Source organism: Musca vetustissima, unplaced genomic scaffold (genome assembly GCF_032173495.1).
Source record: "Musca vetustissima isolate MV318-11 ecotype Yass unplaced genomic scaffold, APGP_CSIRO_Mvet_v1 utg31854, whole genome shotgun sequence".
In the NCBI taxonomy this organism is placed as follows: domain Eukaryota; kingdom Metazoa; phylum Arthropoda; class Insecta; order Diptera; family Muscidae; genus Musca; species Musca vetustissima.
Window position 1 is genome coordinate 70,772 of NW_026874898.1, and position 25,768 is coordinate 96,539.

The 25,768-nt window shown below is 35.6% G+C and overlaps 1 protein-coding gene across 1 annotated transcript in view; it reads left to right on the forward strand.

Moving 5' to 3' along the window:
* The first annotated feature begins 4,806 nt into the window (after window positions 1-4,806).
* LOC133337379 (ral guanine nucleotide dissociation stimulator-like 1) overlaps window positions 4,807-25,768 on the forward strand; it is a 49,528-nt gene continuing 28,566 nt past the window's right edge. The window contains exon 1 of the mRNA XM_061545608.1: window positions 4,807-4,858. Within this exon, the coding sequence (XP_061401592.1) occupies window positions 4,832-4,858 (27 nt within the window). The 5' untranslated portion in view covers window positions 4,807-4,831. The remainder of the gene's footprint in view (window positions 4,859-25,768) is intronic.

The following is a 25,768-nucleotide window of genomic DNA, read 5'->3' on the forward strand; positions in this document are numbered from 1 at the left end:
GGATGTCCGTCCGTCTGTCCATGTTAAATTGTAAACAAAATACAGGTCGCTTTTCGATTCGAATTGGATGAAAATTGGCATAGGTCACTTGTTTGGCCCAAGGATGAACCCTATTAAAATTGGGAAAAATCGTTTCAGATTTAAATATAGCTCCCATATATATTTTCGGCCGATTTAGGGTAAATAGTGCACCAAAGACCCTATATATCAATCGATTTGCACGAAAGTTATGCCAACTGAATTGAGTATAGAATGATGAGTGGTGAGTTTCGGAAAAATCGGTTCAGATTTAGATATAGCTCCCATATATATATTTTCGTTCGATATTAGGTAAATAGTGCACCAAAGTCTTTAGATTTTCAAGAAATTTGGCATAGCGTACTGTGATGTGTGCTAAGTGATGTGTGCTAAGTACAGTGATGTGTGCTAAGTTTCGTGAAAATCGGTTCAGATTAAGATATAGCTCCCATATATAGTTTCCTCCGATTTTATGTAAATGGTGTACCAAAGTCCCTATATATCTTTCGATTTGCACGAAAATTGGTATAACGTACGGAATTGAGCCTAGAGTGATGTCTATATGTATTATTTTTGTCCGATTTCATGTAAATTGTGTACCAAAGTCCGAATATGTTTTTTGATCTGTACGAAATTTGGCATATCGTACTGAATTGAGTCTAGAATGATGTGTGTTAAGTATCGTGAAGATCCGTTCAGATTAAAATATAGCTCAGATTTAATGTAAATGGTACACGGAGGTCCCTATATATCCTTCGATTTGCACGAAATTTGGCACAGTGTACTGAATTGAGTCTAGAACGATGTGTGTTAAATTTCGTGAAAATCGGTTCAGATTTAGATATAGCTCCCATATATATGTTCGACCGAATTAAGGTAAATGGTGTACCAAAGTCCCTATATATCCTTCGATTTACACGAAATTTGGTATAGCGTACTGAACGAAATTTAGAGTGATGTGTGTTAAGGTTCGTGGAAATCGGTTCAGATTTAGATATAGCTCCCATATATATTTTCGTCCGATATAAGGTAAATAGTGCACCAAAGACCCTATATATCAATCGATTTGCACGAAAGTTGACATAGCGTACTGAATTAAGTCTTGAACGATGTGTGGTAAAATTTGTGAAAATCGGTTCAGCATTAGATATATCTCCCAAATATATTTTCGTCCAATTTTATGTAAATGGTGCACGGAGGTCCCTACATATCCTTTGGCACACTTAATTGAGTCTAGAAGGATGTGTGATAAGTTTCGTAAAAATCGGTTCAGATATACATATAGCTCCCATATATATTTTCGCCCGATTTAATGTAAATGGTGCACCAAAGTCCTTATAAATCGTTCGATTTGCACGAAGTTTAACACAGCGCACTTAATTGTGTCTATCTCCCATATATATTTTCGCCCGATATAATGTAAATGACACGAAATTTGGCAAAACGTTCTGAATTAAGTCTAGAATGATGTGTATTAAGTTTTGGAAAATGTACCCATTACCCTCTTGTATGTACCCATAGTGGTGAAGTGTATCATATAGTCGGCCCGTCCGACTTTTGAACTTTAAATGACACACTAAGGCGTGATATTTTAAAAAATAATGTTTTACATGCGTGGATTTTTTGATCTTATAAAAATGTTTTTCAAGGCCTACAATATGCGTCGAGTTTTTTAAAAATTATTTTTCTATACCTATCGTAGATCTGGATTAATAAAAAAATATTCTTTAAGAAAATCATGTTAGTGTTGCTTTTGGACATTCTTTCACTTATTTTTAATGATCCATGCCTTCGGTGGTTTTTCTAAAAATATTTTTTAAAAATAATCTGCGACATCGTAATGTATATATTTTTTGGAAATACATATCTAGGATGGATGGGGTCTTAAAAATACTATTCTTTAAAAATGCATATTTTTGGGTCATTGAAAAATAATCTTTTGTGTGGGCATTGACAAATATTTTTTTTAAAAAATCCACCCCGGTATTGGGTCCATGGAAAACTATTTAAAAAAATATACTTATTGTCCTTGGAAGCCTTATAGTTTCTTTTAATTCATGCCTATGACTCTTGGATGTCCTGGACATTTTTAATCCACTTTTTGGCTATAGGAGGTGAAGACAAATTTTTTATTCTATGCCAATGGCTTTTCGAAACCTTAAAAGACTTACTTACTTACTTTTAAACTACTCCCATGAATCATTGATGCCTTATCTGTAAGGGCTTTAGGTGCCTCACAGATAGTTTTTAATACATGCCTATGACTCTTGGATGTCCTAGACATTTTTTAAATCCACGTTTATGGCTTTTGGAAGGCTTAGACATTTTTTAATCTACGCCTATGACTTTTCGAGGCTTTGGAGATTTTTTTACTCCACAATAATGGCTATTGCTATGCCTTTTTTAATCTACGTCTATGACTCTATGGCCCCACAATGGCTCATGGCATCCTTTGAGATTTTTTAATCCACAGCTATAACTCTTTGAGACCCCAGAGATATTTTTTTTTAATCCACGGCTATGACTCATGGTGGCTCTATAAATATTTTAATTCATGTCTATGGATCTTGGAGGTCCTGGAGTCACTAGAGAATTTTTTTTACATTCACACCTATTTATCTTGAAGGACTAAATTTATTATTGATCCACGCCTATGACTTTTTGATTCCTTATAGATGGTTCATGGCGCCTATAGAGATTTATAATCCACTCCTCTGACTCTTGTAGGCATTTAACCTCCATTAAAGACACTGGGTTAAAAAAGCTCGTATAAAAGTATTAAAGTCGGACAGGGCCGACTATATGATACCCTTCACCACTTTGGGTATATTGAACATATGTATCCTTACAGTTGTATGTTCCCTCGATGGAACATACTCATACCTTTCTGTAACCTATGATAAAAATTTAATTTGGGACAAATTTATGGAAAACGATTTATAACAAAATCTATTGAGGCTATTCGGTACGCCGTACTGTTAAAAATGTAATTTCAATCAGACACCCGTTAGAAACACATATGGAAGCTATGGCTACATCTGTACCAATTTCAACAAAACGCAATAACGTCATTCAAGTCTCAATTTGATACGTTGTCCAAAATTTCGTGTCAATCGAACAAACATTAGGAGTTTGGTGCACCATTTATGTAAATCGAACCAAAATATATATGGAAGGTTTATTTAAATCTGAACGGATCTTCACGAAACTCACATCAACACACATCATTTTATACTCAATTCAGTACGTTATGCCAATTTTCGTGCAAATCGAATAATGGTGCACCAAAGTTCCTATGTGGTGCACCATTTACATTAAAACGGACGAAAATATATATGGCAGCTATATCTAAATCTGACCCGAATTTCACGAAACTTAGCACACATCATTCTAGGCAGAATTCAGTACGCTGTGCCAAACTTCGTGCAAATCGAAAGATATTTAGGAACTTTGGTGCATCATTTACCTTAAATCGGACGAATATATATGGGAGCTATATCTAAATCTGAACCGATTTTTCCCAATATCAATAGGGTTCGTCCTTGGGCCAATTAATATAAAATCCACGCCTATTGGTCTTAAGAAATTTCTTTATAAAATCCACGCCTATTGGTCTTAAGAAATTTCTTTATAAAATCCACGCCTATTGGTCTTAAGAAATTTCTTTATAAAATCCACGCCTATTGGTCTTAAGAAATTTCTTTATAAAATCCACGCCTATTGGTCTTAAAAAATTTCCACGCCTATTGGTCTTAAGAAATTTCTTTATAAAATCCACGCCTATTGTTCTTAAGAAATTTATTTATAAAATCCACGCCTATTGGTCATACAATTTCATCCAATTCGAATAATAAATGTTTGTTTACAATTTAACATGGACAGACAGACGGACGGACATGCATAAATCGACTTAGAAAGTGATTCTATGCATATTCTCAAAAGGAACCATGTGTCTATCTGGTTTCCTTTGGATGACATAATACCCTGTACCACAGTATGGTGAAGGGTATAAATATTGTTAAGAGTTCACGGCTGTATTGGGTCCCTGAAAAAATATATATTTTTAAAAAATCCACACCAGTTTACAGTCTGACTAAATATTCTTTACAAAATTCTGGGTTACTGCTCTGCCGACAAAAAAGAAATGAAGTCATTTTTACTAAATAAAAAACTTTTACTAATTTATTTCGATTATTGAGTTAATTTGTGATTTTCGTGTTAAACTACAAAAACAATTTCCACACCAACACACCCATACATGTAGACAGATATGTATTTATTCCCACACATCTTTAACCATTTTTGGTTAATTATTTTTTTGTTAGTTATTTGTTATTAATAGTGTGTCTAACTGATGGTTTCTTGTTTTCTCCAATTTCTTTTCTATTTTTTCAGTACAAAAAATACGAAACGAAATACGTAGATGTGTCTGGCAGGTTATTAAACGTCATTAACAGCAGCAACAACAATAACAACTAAGAAGATAACGTCATTATCATCAACGTCAAGATCAAGATCATTAGCCAACATTGTCGTCGTCGTCTTCGTCATCATCATCATTAGTAACGCCAGTCGTCTGTCCGGTCAAACAAATTTTCTTTAAATAAAATCCAACAAATTTTTGTGGGCTTCTCTTTATTTTCTTTTTTTTTTTTTTGTAAAATAAATTTGGATTATTTATTTTCAAAATTTAAAAATATTCTGTTTAAAATTTGTTTCTGAAAAGCAGCTCAAAAATGTTGTTTTGTTTGCTGGAATTATTTTTGCAACGAAATCCTGAGAGTTTCATTCCGAAGACGAAATCTGCCAAATAATGTCTCAAAATGCTGCCGATAGTTTGGTAAGTACAAGGAAATGTTTATTTTTTCGTCTTCAAATTTTCGAATGGATTATTTTTTGTTATTGTTTTTATTTAAACAAAAAATGTGTAATTTATTTATTTTTTTCGCTACACAATGACGGGCGTAATAATTTATATTGTTTTCGTTTTTTTCTTGACGCTTTTGATGTTCTTCTTCTTATTTTTTGTTTGATCTCTAGCGTTTGTTATTTTTTGGTTAATGGCTATTAAAGCCATTTTCATTATTTTCTTCGCTTTATTTTTAATAAAAAAAGTGTTTGGTTTTTTATAGAGATTTGATTTGAGCGGATTTCTCTAATAAAGAAGCTGCTACATCATTTTTTCAAATACAATATGTTATGGTCGTACCCTACATGCCGGAAGGGGGGTATGTTAAGAATAGAAATCAATCTTGCTGTGACCTATCAGAACTGTGGCGAATTTATAAAAATGATATTTAAAAGCCTAATATGGTCGTGGATTTTTTTAAACAAATTATTTTTCAAAACCTATAATAGGTGTGGTTATTTCTTAAAACTTTTTAAGGTCTATCACAAGCATAGATTTTTTAAATTATTTTATAAGGCCTATTGTAGGCTTGGATGAGACTGAACAACTGATAGAGACTGAAAAAACTCTCCTCCGAAACCTGTGCCTATATTCAAGATCCATCGAGAAATATATTACGGAACCGATATATGATATCATCAAATGTTCAAATGTTAAATATCTTCAGCCGTAAAATTTTTTCTACATAATAATTCAAAAATTTTCCCAGACCTCTATATTCGTTTGCGAATCATTTTTGATGGTTTATAAATAGATAAAATAACTTTAAATGCAAATACGTCAAACATTTGTGACGTAGATCTCTTTCGAATCCTGTGCCCATATTTGAAATCCATCGGATAATTGAGAAATGTATTACGAACTTTATATATTCTCGACAGTATGCACACAAGTCTAAGAGAAAGTTCTCCGAGGCATTATTTGTGTACCCTACTCAACTATTATGTGAGGATATTATAAGTTTATGTGGCCCAAGAGTGCTCCAAATTACAAAAATTCCATATTATGACTTCTATGTTCACTCCGGGAAGACAATACCGGAAAAGTTTGATTTTGTTAAAATAACTTTAAATGCAAATATGTCAAAATAATTAAAATATGCCAGAAATAGTCAAAGCCATTCACAAAAATTGTGTTGTGTTTTCCGAAACCATCTACTCCAAATAAATATCATACAAAAGGAACTGGATTTCGTTCTGGTTCTTTCGTTCATCTGGTTATTTTTGTCGTTGTTCCTTTTTACTCTCGTTCACATAGGTCCTTCTGATCCAATCGTTTTTCTAGTTCTTCCCGTTCATTGACCAAATTAACTGCGATGAACCAATTAACGATTTAACTAATAGGAACTATTGAACTTAATGAATGGTCTAGTTCATTTTGCGAAGCGAACCGAAAAACACCGAACCGACACTCTATGAAGTTCCCTAAAGCGAAAGTTTGTGAGATCTCTGAAGTTTAATTTATGGCGGTACCAAGGTAAATAAAATATTTATCTACCTCGAAGTTGTAGTTTCCAATTTCCATACTTGGTCCTAGCCTTTTGGACGTCTTGCGGGTTGATACCATCAGATTGGTCTTATCGCAATTTACTGCCAGACCCACTCTAGCAGACTACTTTTCAATTTGTTCAAAGGTGGCTGTTACCGCTCGCAATTTTCTACCCATTATATCGATGTCAACGGCGTAGGCGAGTAACATGTGCTGTTTGGCATAAAGAGTTTCATTTTTGTTCACCTTGTTATCACCCTTTCTAGCAGGATGTTAAAAAGGTCACACGATAAACTGTCACCTTGTCTGAATCCTCGTTCGGTATTGAATGGTTCCGAGAGGTTATTTTCAGATTTAACTGCTGATCTTGTGCCAGTTAAAGTTATCTTGCATAGCCGTATTAATTTTGCAGGAATGCCGAACGCATACATGGCTTTAAACACCTCTGAACGGAAAGGGATGTCGAATGTAGCTTTATAATCACATATCGTCTTGTATCCTTTTTTGTGCAAGGACGCAGGATGCTGAGGTTCCAATCATGGGCATGTATTCCTCTAGCCAAATTGTACTAATCACCGGTCTTGAATAGTTCGGCTGGTAACCCATCGGCTTTATTATTCTTCAGCCGATTAATTGCCATTCAGACTTCATTTTGGCTAGGTGATTTACACTCTATACCGTCATATCTAATTGGTTCTGGGGTATCTTCTTCACCGTCACTATTTGAGACCAGAAGCTTTTCAAAATGCTCCTTCCAGAGCCTCAACATGCTGTCAGTATCTGTTACCAGGTTTCCTTCTTCATCTCTACAGAAGGATGTGCCTGCAATAAAGCCTTCAGTTTACTCCTTAGTAAAAATTCCGGATTTCATTCCGACTCCTGTACATCTCGATTTGCTCACGCTTACGTTTTTCTTGTTCTTTCGTCTTTTTTTCTGAAAACACGTTTATCCTCTCTCTTTTTCTCCCGATAATTCTCCATCATATTACTCTTTGGTAAAAATTCCGGACTTCATTCCGACTCCTGCACATCTTGATTTGCTCACGCTTACGTTTTTCTTGTTCTTTCGTCTTTTTTCTGAAAACACGTTTATCCTCTCTCTTTTTCTCCCCATAATTCTCCATCATATTACGTGTTGCTACTGTCTTCAAGGTTGCCCTATACGCTGCGTTTTTCAGATCAGTAGCATTACGACACTCCTGATCGTGGTTCTTGATGGTGGTTTTTGCAACCCACGTGTTGCTTTTGCTGTAGTTTGTTTGATTTCTCGCTGTTTGGTCGGGAGAAATTCAAGTGGCCTTGTGTATATCGAGATGCTTGTTTCTGGTGCTGCTATCTACCATGGTTTTTGCAGCTGCGAAGTCAACCTCATGTCGTTATGTGATGTTTCTTCATGGAGCCTGAATTTTCCGACGGTAGGGCAAAGACTGATTTAGAAGAACTTCGCTTTTATAAGGATTAAAGCAATTCGCTCATCTACTGCAGCGAATCTGGAGACGAGGTCTCTTATTCTCCTGTTAACCATAAATCCGCTGTCAAATTTATGTCCCATTTCATGTCAGCTATAATACAGTGCGTAATCATCTGATTTATTAACGCCTGCCCCTTTCCATTTTTATCCACAAAAAAACTGTCAAATTCTAACTTTAATTAAACTCCTTACCTTTTTTTGACTTCTAACTAAACTGCTATTATTTTGTAATTTTTTATTATTCCCAACCACATCATCAATGTGACATGTCGCACGTTCTAAACCCAACACCCCCATCATTGTTAAATAGCTTTCGGAATTGTCAATGGCAGACAGAAACAAAAGTTCAAGAATTCTCATTCACGTTTCTGTTGATAAAAGTGTGGCCAAAACAATTTTGTAACGATTATTTATAATCACGTTTTTCGAATTGAATGTGAAACTTGTGTTGACGTGTGCTAAGAATTTTAAATATTCCCAAAAAATATTCTTTTAAAGGGACCTTCACCTACAAAAAAGACACAGTAAACCCGAAACATGTAATTAACGTAAGACAAATTAACTATTTAGGGTCACGATTTGTCTGTTACTTAAATAGAGGTTACTGTAATTTTACAATGTAAGACTTGGTCGTGAATTTAGTTGTCAATTAAAAGAACATAAATAAATTAATTGCTATTCAATTAACTGTGTCAGTATTTTTTTAACGCCCATAATGACAAATGTGGGGGATGGAATTGGATGTTTCTTAATCTTAATTTCCTAAATAAAATATATTAGGGCAATTCACTATTTTCCTGACTATGATATATTGGCAAAAAAATTCCGTAAAAAACTTTTTCAATTTAGGTGCAACTTGATAGCCTCTATCTAAAATTTTCCTTGTCGAAGTAATTTTAAATGCGAATATGCCAAAAATCTTTAGAAATCTGTATGACAGTTCTCTATTAAACATTCGCAAAAAAAAGGTATAGCCTCCGTCTGAAGTCTCCTTGTCGAAGTACCACAAATTAACTTTAAATGCAACTAAGTCAAAAATTTATGTAAAAAACACTTCCTTAAATTTGAATCCTAACCAAGTATTTTTTTTTACTTGGATACGTCAGGTCTCATTTTTCTGTCACTAGGGATACATTTTTGAAGGGTTATAAAGTATGTTTTAACCTTCTGATCTGTGTTTAACCTTCTGACCTAAAATGTACTTTTTCTTCAGTCTATGGTTACAACTTTTATCTTCTCGTTGCTTATTCTGGATAATTCTATTCTATATAATTCTTATTCTAAATTATTATAATTCTTATTCTATTACTTATATCAATATCCATCTCTATTCAAAGTAACCATAAATTATATATACATCATATTGTAATTGATCAACTCAAAGATCACTAAATAAGATAAAATATATGTGTTGCCAATTGCATAATTCACAATATTTAACATTGTGTCCGCATTGGGAAGGACTGGGAATTCTGCACCTTACTATTCTTCTCATTCGGATTATATCCTGGGGTACTCCATTTTTGTTCAAGGCTTCCCATATTACTGTTTATTATTATTAATATAATTAAATATTTTAAAAATCCACGCATTTTAAGAAGCAATGAAAAAATTCTTTTACAAATCAACATCTTATAAGAAACTACGTAAAAATTATTTTACAAATTCACCCCTTTTAAGAAGCTAGGAAAACATTATTTTAAAAATCCACCCCTTTTAAGAAGCTAGGAAAAAATTATTTTTATAATCCACGCCTTATAACTTACTTAGCTGGAATATGACAGAACGCTTGTTCCATAAGCCGAACTTAAAAAAAGATTTCCAAGCGCGGCGGTCTTGTGCGCATCTCATCAAATTTGATCTTGGCTCGCTTTTATATGCCTTTTGAGCTCGGGCATCTTCATCCATTCTCACAAGATGGCCTAGCCAACGTAGCCGCTGCAGCTCGATCCGTCGATGTCCGAGAATAGATTGTATGGTTCATTCGACGGCTATATTCACCATCGAGGCAGATCGGCCCATAGATCTTCCGGATAATTTTTCTCTTAAAATCCCATGTTCTGCCTCATTTGCTTGCGCAAGTACCCATGCTTCAGATCCATACAGCAGCACGGTTAATATCAGCGTCTTGTAGACTGTGAATTTGGTCTGGCGAGAGGTGGCCTTGCTTTTGAGTTGCTTACTTAGACCATAGTAGCATCTGTTGACCAACACTAATCTCCTCCGGACTTCAAAGCTGATGTTATTAGTTTTGATTATGGTAGTACCGAGGTATATAAAATCGTTCACTAACTCGAAGCTGGAGTTTTCTAGTTCCACAGTTGGTCATCTTGCGCGTTGATACCATCAGATTGGCCTTTTCGCCATTTACTGCCAGTCTCACATTGGCAGACTCGCCTTCAATTCGTTCAAAGGTGGCTGTTACCGCTCGCAATGTTCGACCCATCATTTCGATGTCGTTGGCGTAGGCGTGAAATATATGCTGTTTGGTGTACAGAGTGTCATTTCAGTTCACATTTGCATATCGTACGACCTTTTCCAGCAGGATGTTAAACAGATCACACGACAAACTGTCACCTTGTCTGAATCCTCGTTCGGTGTGGAAGGGATCCGAGAGGTTCTTTCCGACATTAACTGCTGATATTGTCCGGTTAAAGTTATCCTGCATAGCCGTATTAATTTAGCAGGAATGCCAAACACAGACATGGTTTTTAACACCTCTGAACGGATAAGGCTGTCGAATGCGGCTTTATAGTCGACGAATAAGTGGTATGTGTCAATGTGTTTTTCGTAGGTTTTTTCCAGCATCTGGTGAAGAGTGAAAATCTGGTCAATGGTGGATTTGCCAGGCCTGAAGCCGCATTGATATGGTCCAATAATGTAATTGATCATTGGCTTCAGTCGTTCACACAGCACGCTGTTTAGAACTTTATATGCGATGGGTAGTAGACTTATTCCTTTATAGTTGGCACATATCATCTTGTCTTCTTATAAGAAGCTAGGAAAAATCCACACCTTATAGGGTCATCGATATGTTTCCTACTTGGCATTCTTCACAACGATGCACTTCTTCTACGACGAAGGCATTTTTCTGGTAAGCTGATATGATGTGAGATCGAATAAATCAGTTGCAGATCTGTCGTCGACTTCTAATGCTTCCAGTTCGTACATCATCTTCTCCAGTTAATTGGTTTATTAGTTAATTGGTTTATTGCCTCTTTTATTTCATTCAAACTGCTAGGATTATACGACATATATTCAGTGTATATTCCATTAGACTGCTATTGTACAAAGCCTTATTTTTATAGTCCTTTCCGACGTCACTAATTTCTTTGAAATGTTTTCAAATTTTGGATTTTTCCATATTTTTTTATTATCGGCTTAAAATTACTATATTTTATTGATTGGGTCCTGGTACACCTTCTATTTGTGATATTATCTAGTGTCCGGTGTAACTTTCTCATAAAGCACAATATGACATCCCTTATCTGAATTATGATAGCATCTTCCTTCAGATATGTCCGATAAATTAACTTTAAATGCAAATACGCCAAATTTGTGTTTCAAAAGAATCTTCTTCAGATCTCCCCTAATCCCCTATCTGAATTAAGATAGCATATTCCTTCAGATACGTCCAATAGATTAACTTTAAATGCAAATACGCCAAAAATGTGTTCCAAAATAATCTTCTTCAGATTAAAAATCTCATCTCAGTACAGTTTAGTTCATGTACACATTAATCCGCGCGATATTCATGTTCCCATTTTTGTTTATTTTCATTTACATAGTTTAGCTCTTCTCACTTCTGTTTTGGGAAAAGCAAAACGTGAGAATTATTATATTTTCAAAACCCAAAAAATGATTGATGATATTGCTGGGAAGATATACCCTTCCACTCACCGCATAATCTTCGTTCACACCTAAAGATATTTGAAGAAAAAACATGCATATTAAACAAATTATATATATATATATATATTTAAATTATTTACCACCGGAAACTGGCCATTCACTATCTTAGATTTGAATGCCACAATGTGAATTTCAGTTTACAGCAGCTTGAAACCATTAGCGATTTAAATTAACATGTTCGGTGAATGCATTGTTGCTTCTACTGCTTTTACAACGACGACTGCTACTAGATTCGTTTATGAGTAATCGCTTAATTGTGTAGATATTGTTGCAAACTCATATAGAAATGCATAAATTAAGTAATTTTTATGGTTGTTGTTGGTATTTTTCTCCTCACATTTCATGATTTGACTTTGAAAAGCGTGGGAGTTTTTGAGACCAATTCTCTCGATGATGATGTTGTTTATTTCTGTTGTGCTAAAAAATATGGCAAATGACGCTTACTTGTTGTCTTATTATGGCGTCAAATGCAAACAGTTTCTCAAACGAATAACAGGAAATGTTAGGAGAGAGAGAGGGTGAAACCAGAGCAGACAACAGAGAGTGTGAGAGTTGAGAATAATAACAGAGACTCGATTCTGTTGAGTTAACAGAAGTGCTGTTGATTCAAAGAACAACATGAACAGAACAAAATTTGTAATAGATTAATGTTAAGAATTTGTAATTCAATAGCAGAGAATGTTAATGAAATGAGATAACAAATAACAGATATGAAAATAAGAGAAATGGAATTAATTTACAGTGGGCACTCAAGAAAAACTATTAATGAAAAAATATGGATTTCCTGTTCATTCATGTAGCTCATCTCGAAAGAGAAATTAATAAAAACATTTACATGAATTATCCCTCGCCCTAAAAAGGCATAACACTCAAAAATTCAGCTTGATCCCGGCTAGGATTTGAACCCTGCTTCCCATGGCATTTGTTGATTGTCTTGATTTAGATTAGACGAGTTTACTTGCGGCAATTCTTGTCGTTCTCTTTTGAACTTGCTTCATGCGTTTATACAAGGCAATTCGGTTTCCAAAATATTTTTCTATTTGTTGTTTTTTCTCATTTAAATCTATATAAAATGTCAACAAATACGAAATACACAAAACGAATTGCCAGAAAATTGTCGGAACGAGCAATTTTTTTTCATTTCTATTCCCCTTGCCCCTCTCTCCTACAAAGACTTGCCGCAAGTATACTCGCCTAATCTAAATCAAGACATTGTTGTCGTTTTTTGTTGTTTTCCTAAGTTGCACAAACATTGAAGAAATATTGTAGTCTGTATGGAAAAAAAGTCAGTCACTACAAGAAAAATCTGCTCTGGTGTGATGCCAAATGTCCGAACCTTGACACGGTTGAATTGAATTCGTAGATGCAATTTCGCTACAATATTCAATTTAAATACAACATATCAAGTAACAACATTTGTAAGCCACATTGCCAATATGCCTGATGAGTCGCTTAACCAACGGCGAAACGCATCACATAATGCTGGGAATGTAGTATCTCTCTGGCTTTCCTTTTCATTGCAACATCGATCATGTAGCTCATCTCGAAAGAGAAATTGATACAAAATATGACATTTGTTAAAAGAAAATTATGACTCCAAAGAAATTCGCCAGGGTTCGCTGGATACGTAAATATATCACGGGTTTACAAGTGACATAGGGGATGATAGATACCAAGGAAAGACTCTGATGGGCTTCAACATGACAAAGCCCAGGCTTATCTTGGTATTATAGCTGCCGAGACGAGACATGAATTTGGCTGTGGATTTATGGTTAACAGGAGAATAAAAGACCTCGTCTCCAGATTCACTCCAGTAGGTGAGCGAATTGCTATAATCCGTAGTAGAGCAAAGTTCTTCTACATCTACATCGATCTTATTTGCCAAATTATCTTATTTGACCAAATACATTTTTTTCGAGCACCGAGCGCACATGACCGCTACCATGGACATTGCATTAAAATTCTGGTAGGTAGTTTTAATGACAAAATAGAAAGGGCAAATATGTTTGACCCCACCGTCGGAAAATTCAGCCTCCATGAAGAAACATCCGACAACGGCATGAGGTTGAGGACTTCGCTGCAGCAAAAACATGGTAGTTAGCAGCACCAGAATCAAGCATCTCGATATACGCAAAGTCCGAGGACCATTGGCTTGTGGCAGCGAAGGTTCGCACCCGTCTTAATGTAGCAGCAAAGGTGCGATCTTGAAAAGCTTCTCGTATCAAATAGTGGCGATGAAGAAGATACCTTAGAACCAATAAGAAATGACGATATAGAGTGTATACCACCAAGCCAAGATGAGATCAGAATATCAATTAATCGCCTAAAGAATAATAAAGCAGCAGGTGCTGATGCATTGCCAATCGAACTATTTAATACCGGTGGTCAGATGCTGATCAGGAGCATGTATCAACTGATTAGTACAATTTGCCTAGAGGAATGCATGCCCAATGATTGGAACCTCAGCATCCAGTGCCCCGTGCACAAACGTGGAGACAAGACGATATGTGCCAACTATAGAGCAGATTTTTACTCTGCGGCAGATCCTGTAAAAGACCCATGGAAAACACATCGACAAATTCCATCTATTCGTTGACAATAAAGACGCAGAGGCTATCCGTTCAGAGGCGTTTAAAGCCATGTCTGCGTTTGGCATTTCTGCAAAATTAATACGGCTATGCAGGGTAACTTTGAGTGACACAAGGTCAGAAGATAAAGTCGAAAAGGACCTCTCGGAGCCCTTCGATACCAAACGAGGGTTCAGGCAAGGTGACAGCCTCTCCTCTGACCTTTTTAACATCCTGCTGGAAAAGGTCATACGAGATGCAAATGTAAACAGTAATGGCACACTGTACACCAAACATCATATGTTACTAGCCTACGCCGATGATATCGACAAAATCAATGGATTTTGGGCACGTTTTTCTAACGATTTGGTTTTAATTTTGCATTTTGCGGATTTTAGACAGGTTTTCCAACAGGTACATCTCCGTACCAAAAGTGATTAATATTGACCCAAGATTCAGGGTATCCGCTATATATCGGCACCCCCGGGATTCTGGGGATTTCGGACATGTTTGTTTACTGATTTGGGTGTAATTTGTACCAAAAATTATTGATTTTCACTCAATAATATACACTTTACCTTTACGTAAAAGGATTTAGAGCGTATAAAAATGTAGGACCGGCCAAATTTTAGATGCGAGTTTACTTTTTTTGCACTCACTTCATACATTTTTATCCTTTAAATGAATTTTCTACAAAATAGTTCCCATCCCCAGAATAACCTCCCTCTATTGAATGTATTTGGAACTTGTGTAACTTTAAATGCAAATACGTCTAGACTCCAGACGAACATGTAACCACTATTTAATACCATAATTCGTCTTTTAACACTTCCCACTCCAACCCTCGTACCTCATCATAAAATTAAATCTCTTAAATTGTTGTATCCATCCCACTACAAGAAAAATTATCTAATAATACACATTTGAACGTCGTCATATCAATTATCTTTGATAAAAAGACAACAAAATGCGAAAATAATTCTGAGAGTAAAACATTTTCGTTAGAACATGTTCTTGGCGATTTCTTTTGTTGTTGATTTTTTGTAGCTCAAAAACAGCAAGATAATTTCTTAGTGCACAAAAACAATTTGTCAAAACAATACAAACGATGTTTGAATGCGACAACAATTTTGTTATTTTGTGATTGAGAACTGTGAATGCTGTCTGAATGGCTGCTTGACAGATGAGAAACAACCCCCAAATGTGACAAATGTCACATTTTCTGTTTGTGTTTTCTTCTCTCTTTTTACTCTTCTTTGTTCTGCTGAGTATTACATTTTGTTAATCTCAAAACAAAAGCAAAGAAGAATGAAAACAGAAGATGAATTTGTTATGCGAAAACAGGCGTAAAGCATTTTATTAGGGTTTTTTGTACTGAGTGCAGAGATGGGAGTGATTAAACACAATAATTGTCATGTTCAAAACTCTAGAAATGCGTCAGTACAGTGATTCACAGTCAAAATCCTGCAAGCATTTCGAAGCGAGTTTTATCTTCCAAGAGAATAAAGTGTCACAACTTCTTTCTTTTAAAAGAGAGATTTACAATAACAATTGTATTGCACCGTTACATTTAACTTCTTGTAGTATCTTTTTCGTTACTTCACTTCGATATTAAAGCTATAGTTTACAATTATTCTCGAATTTTGGAAATTAGACAAAAATAAATATGCTTAGTTTTTTCGTGAATTATGGTGAGATCGGTTGAAATTAAAGTAAATAATTTTTGAGTTTTTTTGGGAATGTAGTATCTCTCTGGCTTTTCATTGCAAATTCGATCATGTAGCTCATCTCGAAAGAGAAATTAATAAAAACATTTACATGAATGATCCTTCGCCCTAAAAATGCATAAAAAAACTCAAAAGTTTAGCTTGAGCCCGGCTGGGATTTGAACCCTGGTTCCCATGGCATCTGTTGATTGTTGTCCGGCGCCTTAGCGTTAAATGCCACCTCCTTATCTTCCTGAGGTTGCACAATATGCAGTTGTATACCATTGAAGAAAAATATTGTAGTCTGTATTGGAAAAAAGTCCGTCACTACAAGAAAAATCTGCTTTGAAAAGGAATGTTCTGGTGTGATGCCAAATGTCTGAACCATGACACGGTGCAGATGCAATTTCGCAACAATATTCGACATAAATACAACTTATCAAGTAACAACATTTGTAAGCTACATTGCCCAATATGCCTGATGAGTCGCTTAACCAATAGCCAATCTTCTGGTGGAATATCAAATCAAGTTAGATATTACACCAGAATTTTTTTTACACTTTACCTCTGATTTTGCACTAATCGAAATAGAATTTTATTCTGATCAGGAATATATAAACTTGTTGTGGTCTCCGGTAAATATTTCGAGGTGTTGCAAACCATAAGGTGGAGTGTATAGAAAAACTATGGATACTCTTGTCTGTGACTCACTGCACCTACATGTCTCAACACAAGACTCCAACTCTGACAGCAACGGAAATTTAGTTCTATACTAAATTTGCTACCATTTATTACCTTTTGTACTCTTGTAGCACTTATTCCCCAAAACTAATTCCACATTTCATGATTCGACCTCTATGAGTTCACACAAATCCAAATTTTACCGAATTGAATACCCATTAATATATAACTCAACAATTCAATAGAAATCATATTTCCAAATATTAGGATTCCAGTTCACCCAAATCCAAATTCTAAAACTTCCTACATCCTGCAACCCAACAGTAATCCTAACTCCAAATATCAGGATTCCACCTCTATGGGTTCACTCAAAATTCAAATTTAGTACAATTTAGAACACATTAGTACGATTTTTTCCAAATTTCAGGATTCCAGCTCTATCGGTTCACTCACATCCAAATAGTACCAAATTTAGTACAATTTTGTACCAATTTCTACGAATTTCTAAAACTAAATTCAAATTGTACCAATTAAAGTACATCTAAATTCAAATTGTACAAATTAAAGTACCATTTAGTACACATAAGTACAAATTTCCCAAAGTACATATATATATATATATATATATCTAAATCGTTCGCTTTAACAATACTCTAATTTCCAAACATAAGTGTTGTAGCTCTATCGGTTCACACAAATTCAAATTGTAACAAATTTGGTATACATTAGTAAACATTTCTATACATACATAGATACGTTAATCCTACACTTCAACAGTAATATAATTTCCAATTTTAAGTGTTCCAGCTTTATCGATTTACCCAAAATTCAAATTGTACCAAATATAGTACCATTTAGTATCCATAAGTACGAATTTTCCAAACTACATCCATTCCAATCCTACAATCCAACAGTAATCTCTATTCAAAATTTCTGTGTTCCAGTTCTATCGGTTCACCCAAATTCAAATTGTACACAATATAACCTTGATTCGGATACTAACTTTCAAGTTTTTATGTTTATCCTTTCACATGCTACGAAATTGTACCAAATTTAGTACACTTTAGTACTTTTCGGATAATCAGAATTCGAAATTCCAAAAATACCCGGTGATAAAAACAATTCTACTTCATCAGTGACCCTCACACCTAATTTAAAAGTTCTAGCTCTACCGTTTTCCAGCTCCATCCGTTCCTTCAAATTAAAATTTTACCAAATTTAGTAAACTTTAGTACTTTTCGTGTACACGCTTCCAAAACCACCTCCTTATATTGACCCTATTTCTCAACCTTGATTCACTGTCCAAATTTCATGTTTTAGCTCTATCCGTGCACATGCTACAAAAATGTTCGAAATTGTTCATTTTATTACTTTTCGAATCTTAAATTTCGAATTTCCAAAAAAAAAAAAAAAAAAATCCATTGGTAAATCTTATCTACCCTCCATCAGTGACCCTCACACCTAATTTAATCGTCCAATCGTTCTTTCAAAATAAAATTGTACCGAATTTTATACAGTTTAGTACTTTTCGTGTACATGTGAACACACTTCCAGAACCACCTTCTTATATCGACCCTATTTCTCAACCTTCACTCACATTCCAAATTTCAAGCTTTTATAGTATGTTTACATTTATCCGGATTTCGTTAACCCAGTGGGTTTCAATTGTCAATTCCTTTGCATATATGTCAAATAAATCTTCATAAAGTAGGTTAACCCGATAAAAAGTTCTAATGTATATGCCGTTTTAGCTCTATCCGTGAACATGCTACAAAATTGTACCAAATTTAGTACACTTTAATACATTTCGGATACTTATAATTCGAATTAAAAAAAACCCGGTGATAAACACTATTCTCACACCTAGTTTATAAGTTCTAACTTTACCGGATTCCAGCTCCATCCGTTCCTTCAAATTCTACCAAATTTTGTACTTTTCGTGTACATGAGTACACACTTCCGGAACCACCGCCATTTCGGTTACTTATAATTGAAATTTCCAAAAAAAACCCTGTTGTAAATCTATTCTACACTCTATCAGTGAACCTCACACCTAATTATAGAGTTCTAGCTCGGTTCGCCAAATAAAAATGCGCCACATTTAGTACCTTTCGTGCCGTTCTAGTACGAATTTCGACACCTTTTGGCTAACTTTGACCCTCACCCCAAATTTCAAGATTTTAGCATCAGTCGATTTGTGTAGGCATTGATGAATCGTTAATCAATCAGTAAGTCAATCACTTTACTCTTTTATTACTATAGATTGTGTATGACTAATTTATTTAATTGTTAATTATTATTTTTTAAAAATTATCCCCATCAATTTGAAACTTCCCATCTCTGTCGTGTAATGTTTCTAACATTTGGATGAGTAGATGTTCTATAAATGATGCGTTTTCTCCTTGTATTGTTTTGTGGATGCATGCATTCTCTCTGTTTCCATCTCTCTCTCTCTCTGCCTAGCTCTCATTGTTTACCTTTTTGCAGAGATGGATGGTAGGGAGTCCCCACAAAAAGGAATTTCATACGCACACTCACTGTGTGATGTTTTGTTGTTGTAAAAAACTGTTGTTTATTATGGGGGCAGTTGTGCAGTGTGGCCTCTCTCGCTATCTCTCTCTCTGCCTTCAATATGCCCGTTGTATGGCAGAATTATTTTTGTTTGGTTCTGACAGTTTGTTGGCAGCGGTGAGCGCGTTAAATACACACAATTGTTGTGAAAAGCGGCGCGGCGGTCTATAGAATTCTGAATTGAAATTGAAAGAATATTCGAAATAATTTTAATTCTGTTCGTTCTTTGTGTATATTATTTTTTGTTGTTCTTAAATTATTGCGGTTTTTTATTATTGTCTCGTGTGATGATGACAAATTTGTGTGTATGAAAACAAGAAAATGATTTAAAATTTTGTGTTTGAAAAAAAAAGAAAATAGCAAAAAATATAAAAATTTATAAGCAAATAAAATTTTCAAAGTGCGATAAATTTTTGTGTACCAAAAGAAAGTGGGAGTAAAAAAGGAAAATTGTGTGTGTGTGTGCCAAAGTGAAGGAAAGAAATTTTGGTTTACCTTGAAATCCTTGGAGACTAGTTTTAAGTGGTCATTTATGGTGTCTGCCTTTAAGTGCGAAGAAGAAGCAGAAAATCTCTGCTGAAGTAAAAAAAAAACGTGAAAAAAGTGCAACGAACCCTTGAAAGTGGTAATTTCCAACCACTTGAATACTGAAGTCGTCCGTCTAACATTACACATATTTTGCTGAAAATTTTCCTAAACGAGACGACACTGCTCTGCTGCTCATCCCTTGGAGGGGGTTACAACTGCACATACACAGCCCAGCTCAATTTCCAATTTAAAGGAAAGGAAAATAAAAATAACAACAACTTTGCCTTTGTTTTCTTAACCAATATAAACAACCACCATACCGCCAACACCCTGACTGCGTGCCTGGCTGCTGTCACACTCCCTCCCGCCAAGCCGAACAGGAAAAATAATACCACTCCTTGTCTGGCCAGAAAGGGAGTTCCAATTCAACACACACACGCACACGAAAACAAGTAACGGGACTTTTTGTTATTGCAATTGTTGCATGTGTGGTGGTTAGTTTCAATTGGCAAGGATAGCTGAGTGACGAACAGGGAAAACCCCCATAACGTACACCACCCGAAAAACCAGTTACACTTGGGAGTAACGGTGAATCATCATCACAAGCTTATTTTTGGGAAAGGGGAGTAGTTTCCCCCCTCTACAACCCAAATAACCTGGGATCAAATACAACTACGTTGACATTTTATTGACAAATCACTGCCAGGCTATCCAGCCAGTAAGAAGCCTTACCTTCTTTCCCCTTTGTTATCCCCCCATAACCGGTAGCCATAACGGCCCACACAACCATCACAACGGCTTCAATTACCACAAAATCCATTTCCAAATCATCCTCATCGAATTCATTAAGTATTCGACAGAAATTTGAGGATTTATTAAATTTGGTAAAATATGATTTGAAGAAATCACCCTCAACACCCGCCGCCTACGCGTGGGCCACATTTCCGAAACGTTATCGGGGCAAGGGGCAACGACAACCGTTATTCGTACAGCCACAACAGCATCATCAGCAGTCGACGACGACATCGACAACACCACGTCGCCAACGTCAACGATTACAGCCAGGAGCCGGAGTTTCGGATAAACGTTTTCAAATGGTAAACAAAGACAAACTAACAATTAAGGATAATAAATGTTGCGTGCCAAAGGTTGTAAATAACATGAAAAGCAATGTGACTAACCAAGAAACAGGAAAAAACAATTCTTTAAATATTCTTCCCTTCGCAAAAAAATGTAACAGCAACAATAACCAAATATAACCAAATTTTTTATTAGAATATCCAAAAAAGATCAACAGCAGTAATAATTATCCTCAACAATTTAAAACGTTTTTGTGTTCGAACTTTTTATAACCTCCACCATAAGGATATTCAAAATACCTAAAACCATTCAGAATATTATAAGCGTATTTTGGAGTAGGGATACGTAGTCGAACGTCGACGAAAGTCGACTTTTAAGTCGATTTTTAGATTTTTGCCTTTGACTAAAAAGTCGACTTTTCGATCTTTTGATTTTGTCAAACCTGAATTTTTATACCCTTCACCACACTGTGGTACAGGGTATTATGTCTTTGTGCATATGTTTGTAACAGGCAAAAGGAAACGAGATAGACACATGGTTCCTTTTGAGAATATGCATAAAATCACTTTCTAAGTCGATTTATGCATGTTCGTCCGTCCGTTTGTCCATGTATTTCTGTGAGCAATGTACAGGTCGCATTTATGATCCGAATTGGATGAAATTTGGCACAGCTCATTTGTTTGGCCCAAGGACGAACCCTATTGAAATTGGGAAAAATCGGTTCAGATTTAGATATAGCTCCCATATATATTTTTAACCGATTTAATGTAAACGGTCCCTATATATCTTTCGATTTGCACGAAATATGGTACAGCTTAATCATTTAGGTCTAGAATGATGTCTGCCAAGTTTCGTGAAAATCGGTCAAGATTTAGATATAGCTCCCATATATAGTTTCGTCCGATTTCATGTTAATGGTGCCCCAAAGTCCCTATATATCTTTCGATTTGCACGAAAATTGGCATAACGTATTGAATTAAGCCTAGAGTGATGTCTGCCAAGTTTCGAGAATATCGGTTTAGATTTAGATATAACTCCCATATATAGTTTCGCCCGATTTCATGTAAATGGTGCACCAAAGTCCCTATATATCCTTCGATTTGCACGAAATTTGGCAGAATGTACTGAATTGAGCCTAGAGTGATGTCTGCCAAGTTTCAAGAAAATCGGTCCTAATTTAGATATAGCTCCCATATATAGTTTCGTTCGATTTTATGTAAATGGTGCACCAAAATCCCTATATATATTTCGATTTGCACGAAATTCGGCATAACGTACTGAATTGAGCCTAGAGTGATATCTGCCTTGTTTCGTGAAAATCGGCCTAGATTTAGATATAGCTCCCTTTTATTATAGATTGATTTTAAGTAATTGACGCACCAAGGAACCAATAGGAACAAAACGTTCTGAAATTAGAATAACCTAACCTGTGACAAGTTTGTTTGACATCGCTTAATATTTGGATAAAGCTTCCATATATATTTTCGCCCGATTTCAAGTAAATTGGGCATCAAACTGCTCATGTTAGTCAGATTGACATCAAATTTTGCACAATTTACAAAATTGAGCATATAATTACGTAGTTGCGTTTTCTAGAAATACAGATATAGTCATATAGTCGGCCCCGTCCGACTTTACTACTTACTGGTTTTTTAATTAATTGTTGTCAACAAATAAAATAAAGCTCTAGAATGTATAATTGTTAAGCAATTTGGGTTTTGAGATAATAAACCAAGTATTTATGAAGAAGATCGAAATTCGATCTTGGAAAGACGACTTTGAGATTTCCTCAAAGATCAAAAGTCGACATAGACTTTTCAACTTTTTAGTACATAAAGTCGATTAATCGATTAGTTCAAAGTCGTTTTACTTATCCCTGCTTTGGAGATTTTAATTATCCCGGATGGAAAATTCGTCTAAGATATTCAGAATGTCATAAAGTATCCAAAGGATAACTATGTCAACAGTGTTTGGGATCATTATCCTAGTGGAAGTAGTGGCCGTTCTTCAGACACAATTTATTGGCGCTCTGCTTCAAATTTGCCTTTAAAATATTAAAGTACGCATATTTGTCCATAGTAGACTCGGTGAACTCCAATTGTCCCACGTCACTACTAGCCATACATCTCCATATCATTGCACCGCCGTCGCCATGTTTCACAGTCGCTTCCAAACGCCGTACCCATTTTTCGCTATAGCATCCTGCGCCCTTTGATTCCAAAAACACAAAACATGCTCTCATCTGGGAAAATAGCTTTTTCCCGAAAATCCCGAGGTATATTTAAGTGCAACTTGGCGAAAGCAATGCGTTTCTTTCTATCAATTATAGATATGATGGACTTTCTACGTGCCACACGGCCATGATTCAGGATTTTTCTAATTGCGTAAGGGCGGATGGTCTTGTGAAGCTGTCCTTTTAAGCGTTCAGCAATTTGGATGCTGAAAGATGTTGGATTTTGTTGCACACGTTGCAACACTTTGCGCGTTTAAAGGCTTGTGGGTATTGGCGGCCATCCAGAAAATGGGCAATAGGCAATATATGTGGATGTGGAATATGATATTTAAACATTAGCCGAAAAAAGCTCTTTTATAAGATTATCAAAAGAATTTAATTAATCCCGTCAAAAGGTTTATTATCAAATAAATAAATTTATAAAAACTAATAGTGTTCAAAATTTAACAAGGACAGGAAGGAAATGAAAAATAAACAACTAATGGGGATAGGGAAAGTCTACGAAAATTTAGAGAAGACGTCACACTAAAGCGAAAAGTTGCTGCAGACGAGTGGAATTTGAGTTCATCAAAATCAATTTGTCGACTCTTGAAAGAAAACAACTTTAAAACTTACATAAGCAGAGTTATAGCACAAATTTTCTATAGAATTTAGGTCGGGAATTAATGAACCCCCTCAAGTGTTGACGACCCAAGCTACCCCCTGGACCTCTCTTTTGCCTCTTGTCCCACTCCCGACGACGTTAACGAAAGCCTGGGGAGGCAGTCAGGTCTTCTCCTCAACCTTTAGAGGAAACCAGCTCCTTCCGTCTTCCTCAGTAGAGCATCCCGAATCAGCTCTGGGATGACTCGCCCTTGTCAGACGAGGAAGACATCATGGAAACTACGGTGAAAAACACTGTAGCGACCATGGCGTCTCCTCCGAAGCAAGGAGAGTTTACTGACTAGGGAAGTAAACCCTGGCGAGGTTGAAGATCTGCACTTAATCTCCACGACCTGTAGTGATGTCGCGAGACTACTCACGCTGTTGGCCGTCGAAACGGATACTGGTACTGATGAGACCCCTGTCGATGGATGATTGGATGATGGATGATTTATCAGTACCAGTAACTGCTAGGCAAGTCAATTCCACGGAGATCGCTGTCAAGAAGATGTATCGGAGAGCAGTTAACTACTGTAACCGATACGTCGGACGGGACAGCGACTCCATCACGGGAAAGGAGTTCCTTTTAATCAAGAGGAACCTCAAATTCAAAGTTTGCAGCACTGGTTACCAAAGGTTTTTGTTTTTAATGTTTGCGAAGGATTCTGCCAATGTGGGACTGTCAGCAATGGCGAGAAGACAAGGCGCAACTGTAGAACTTGAAACGATGTTTTATACCTCGATACTGCCTTTAATAAAGCTATAGGCTTCAGTTTTGAAATTCGTAGAAGGATAGTGTTGGTCAACAGATGCTACTATTATCTGAGTAAGCAATTTAAGAACAAGGATATCTCTCGCTAGACCAAACTCAAAGCATCTGAAGCATGGTTATGCACCGATCTGCGTCGAAGGTTAATATCGCCGTCGAATGAACCACCATACTCGGACATCGACATAGTCAGATGTATCGGGCTGCAGCGGTCATGTTGTGAGAATGGATGAGTATGACCCTGCTCAAAATGCATATTAAAGCGAGGCAATATTCAGTTGGGTGTGAAATGTTCATATCGGCAAATGAAAACTTTTTGTATATATTTGCTGCAGATAGTAGGGATTTTTTTGGGTGCTGCTCTTGATAAGTATTTGTTTTTTAATATTGTATGTCTTCCACGAATTCCCTCGCAAGCGTCCTTGTAGAAATTTGCGGATTTTCCATAATTTTTCTAATAATTATGCGCTTAGTACGCTTATCCAAAGAAATATCAAAAATAATATAAATAGCTTCTACATTTGAAAATGTTTAACAATTATCCATGTGTAAACTCATTCTGTATATCTATATTGGTCTTCTTGATTATCCCCTTTCAAAGGTCAATTTATTGCAATCCCAAAAGATTCCTATTAGAAAATGTACTGTACTCATTGTGTTCATCATTTCTCTGCATATTCTAATTAGAATCTTTTGAGCTTTTAACAGAGTCCCAATTAGACAATAGATGAATCTTCTATTAAATGCGTGGTCGAATTAGAAATCTTTCCAAAACTCAATCCATTCTCAAAAGGATAGGGAATTTCCTGAGATATGCCATAATTTAGTAGTTCTAAAGAGCTTGTTGAGCTCATATTTTCGAATTGGAATCTGTTGAGCTTTTAAAAGGATTCTAATTGAAAATAGAGGAAAGTTGTCGTACAAATAATACCTCAAAATATTTCTTTCCTATTAAAAATTCAAAATATTCTTATTAGAAATAAAGAACCACCCTGACCTCCATTCTCAAATAGAAAGTGAAAACCTATCAACAAATTCTCTTATGGTCACATAAAGTTTAGAATATTAGTTTGAGGTTTAATATTAATCCACAAGTACACCAACAATAACATTACAAATAGTTAAGCATATAACCTAAATATAGCTGACATTCTGTCAGTATATAATAAAAAAATACTGAACAAAAAAAAAAA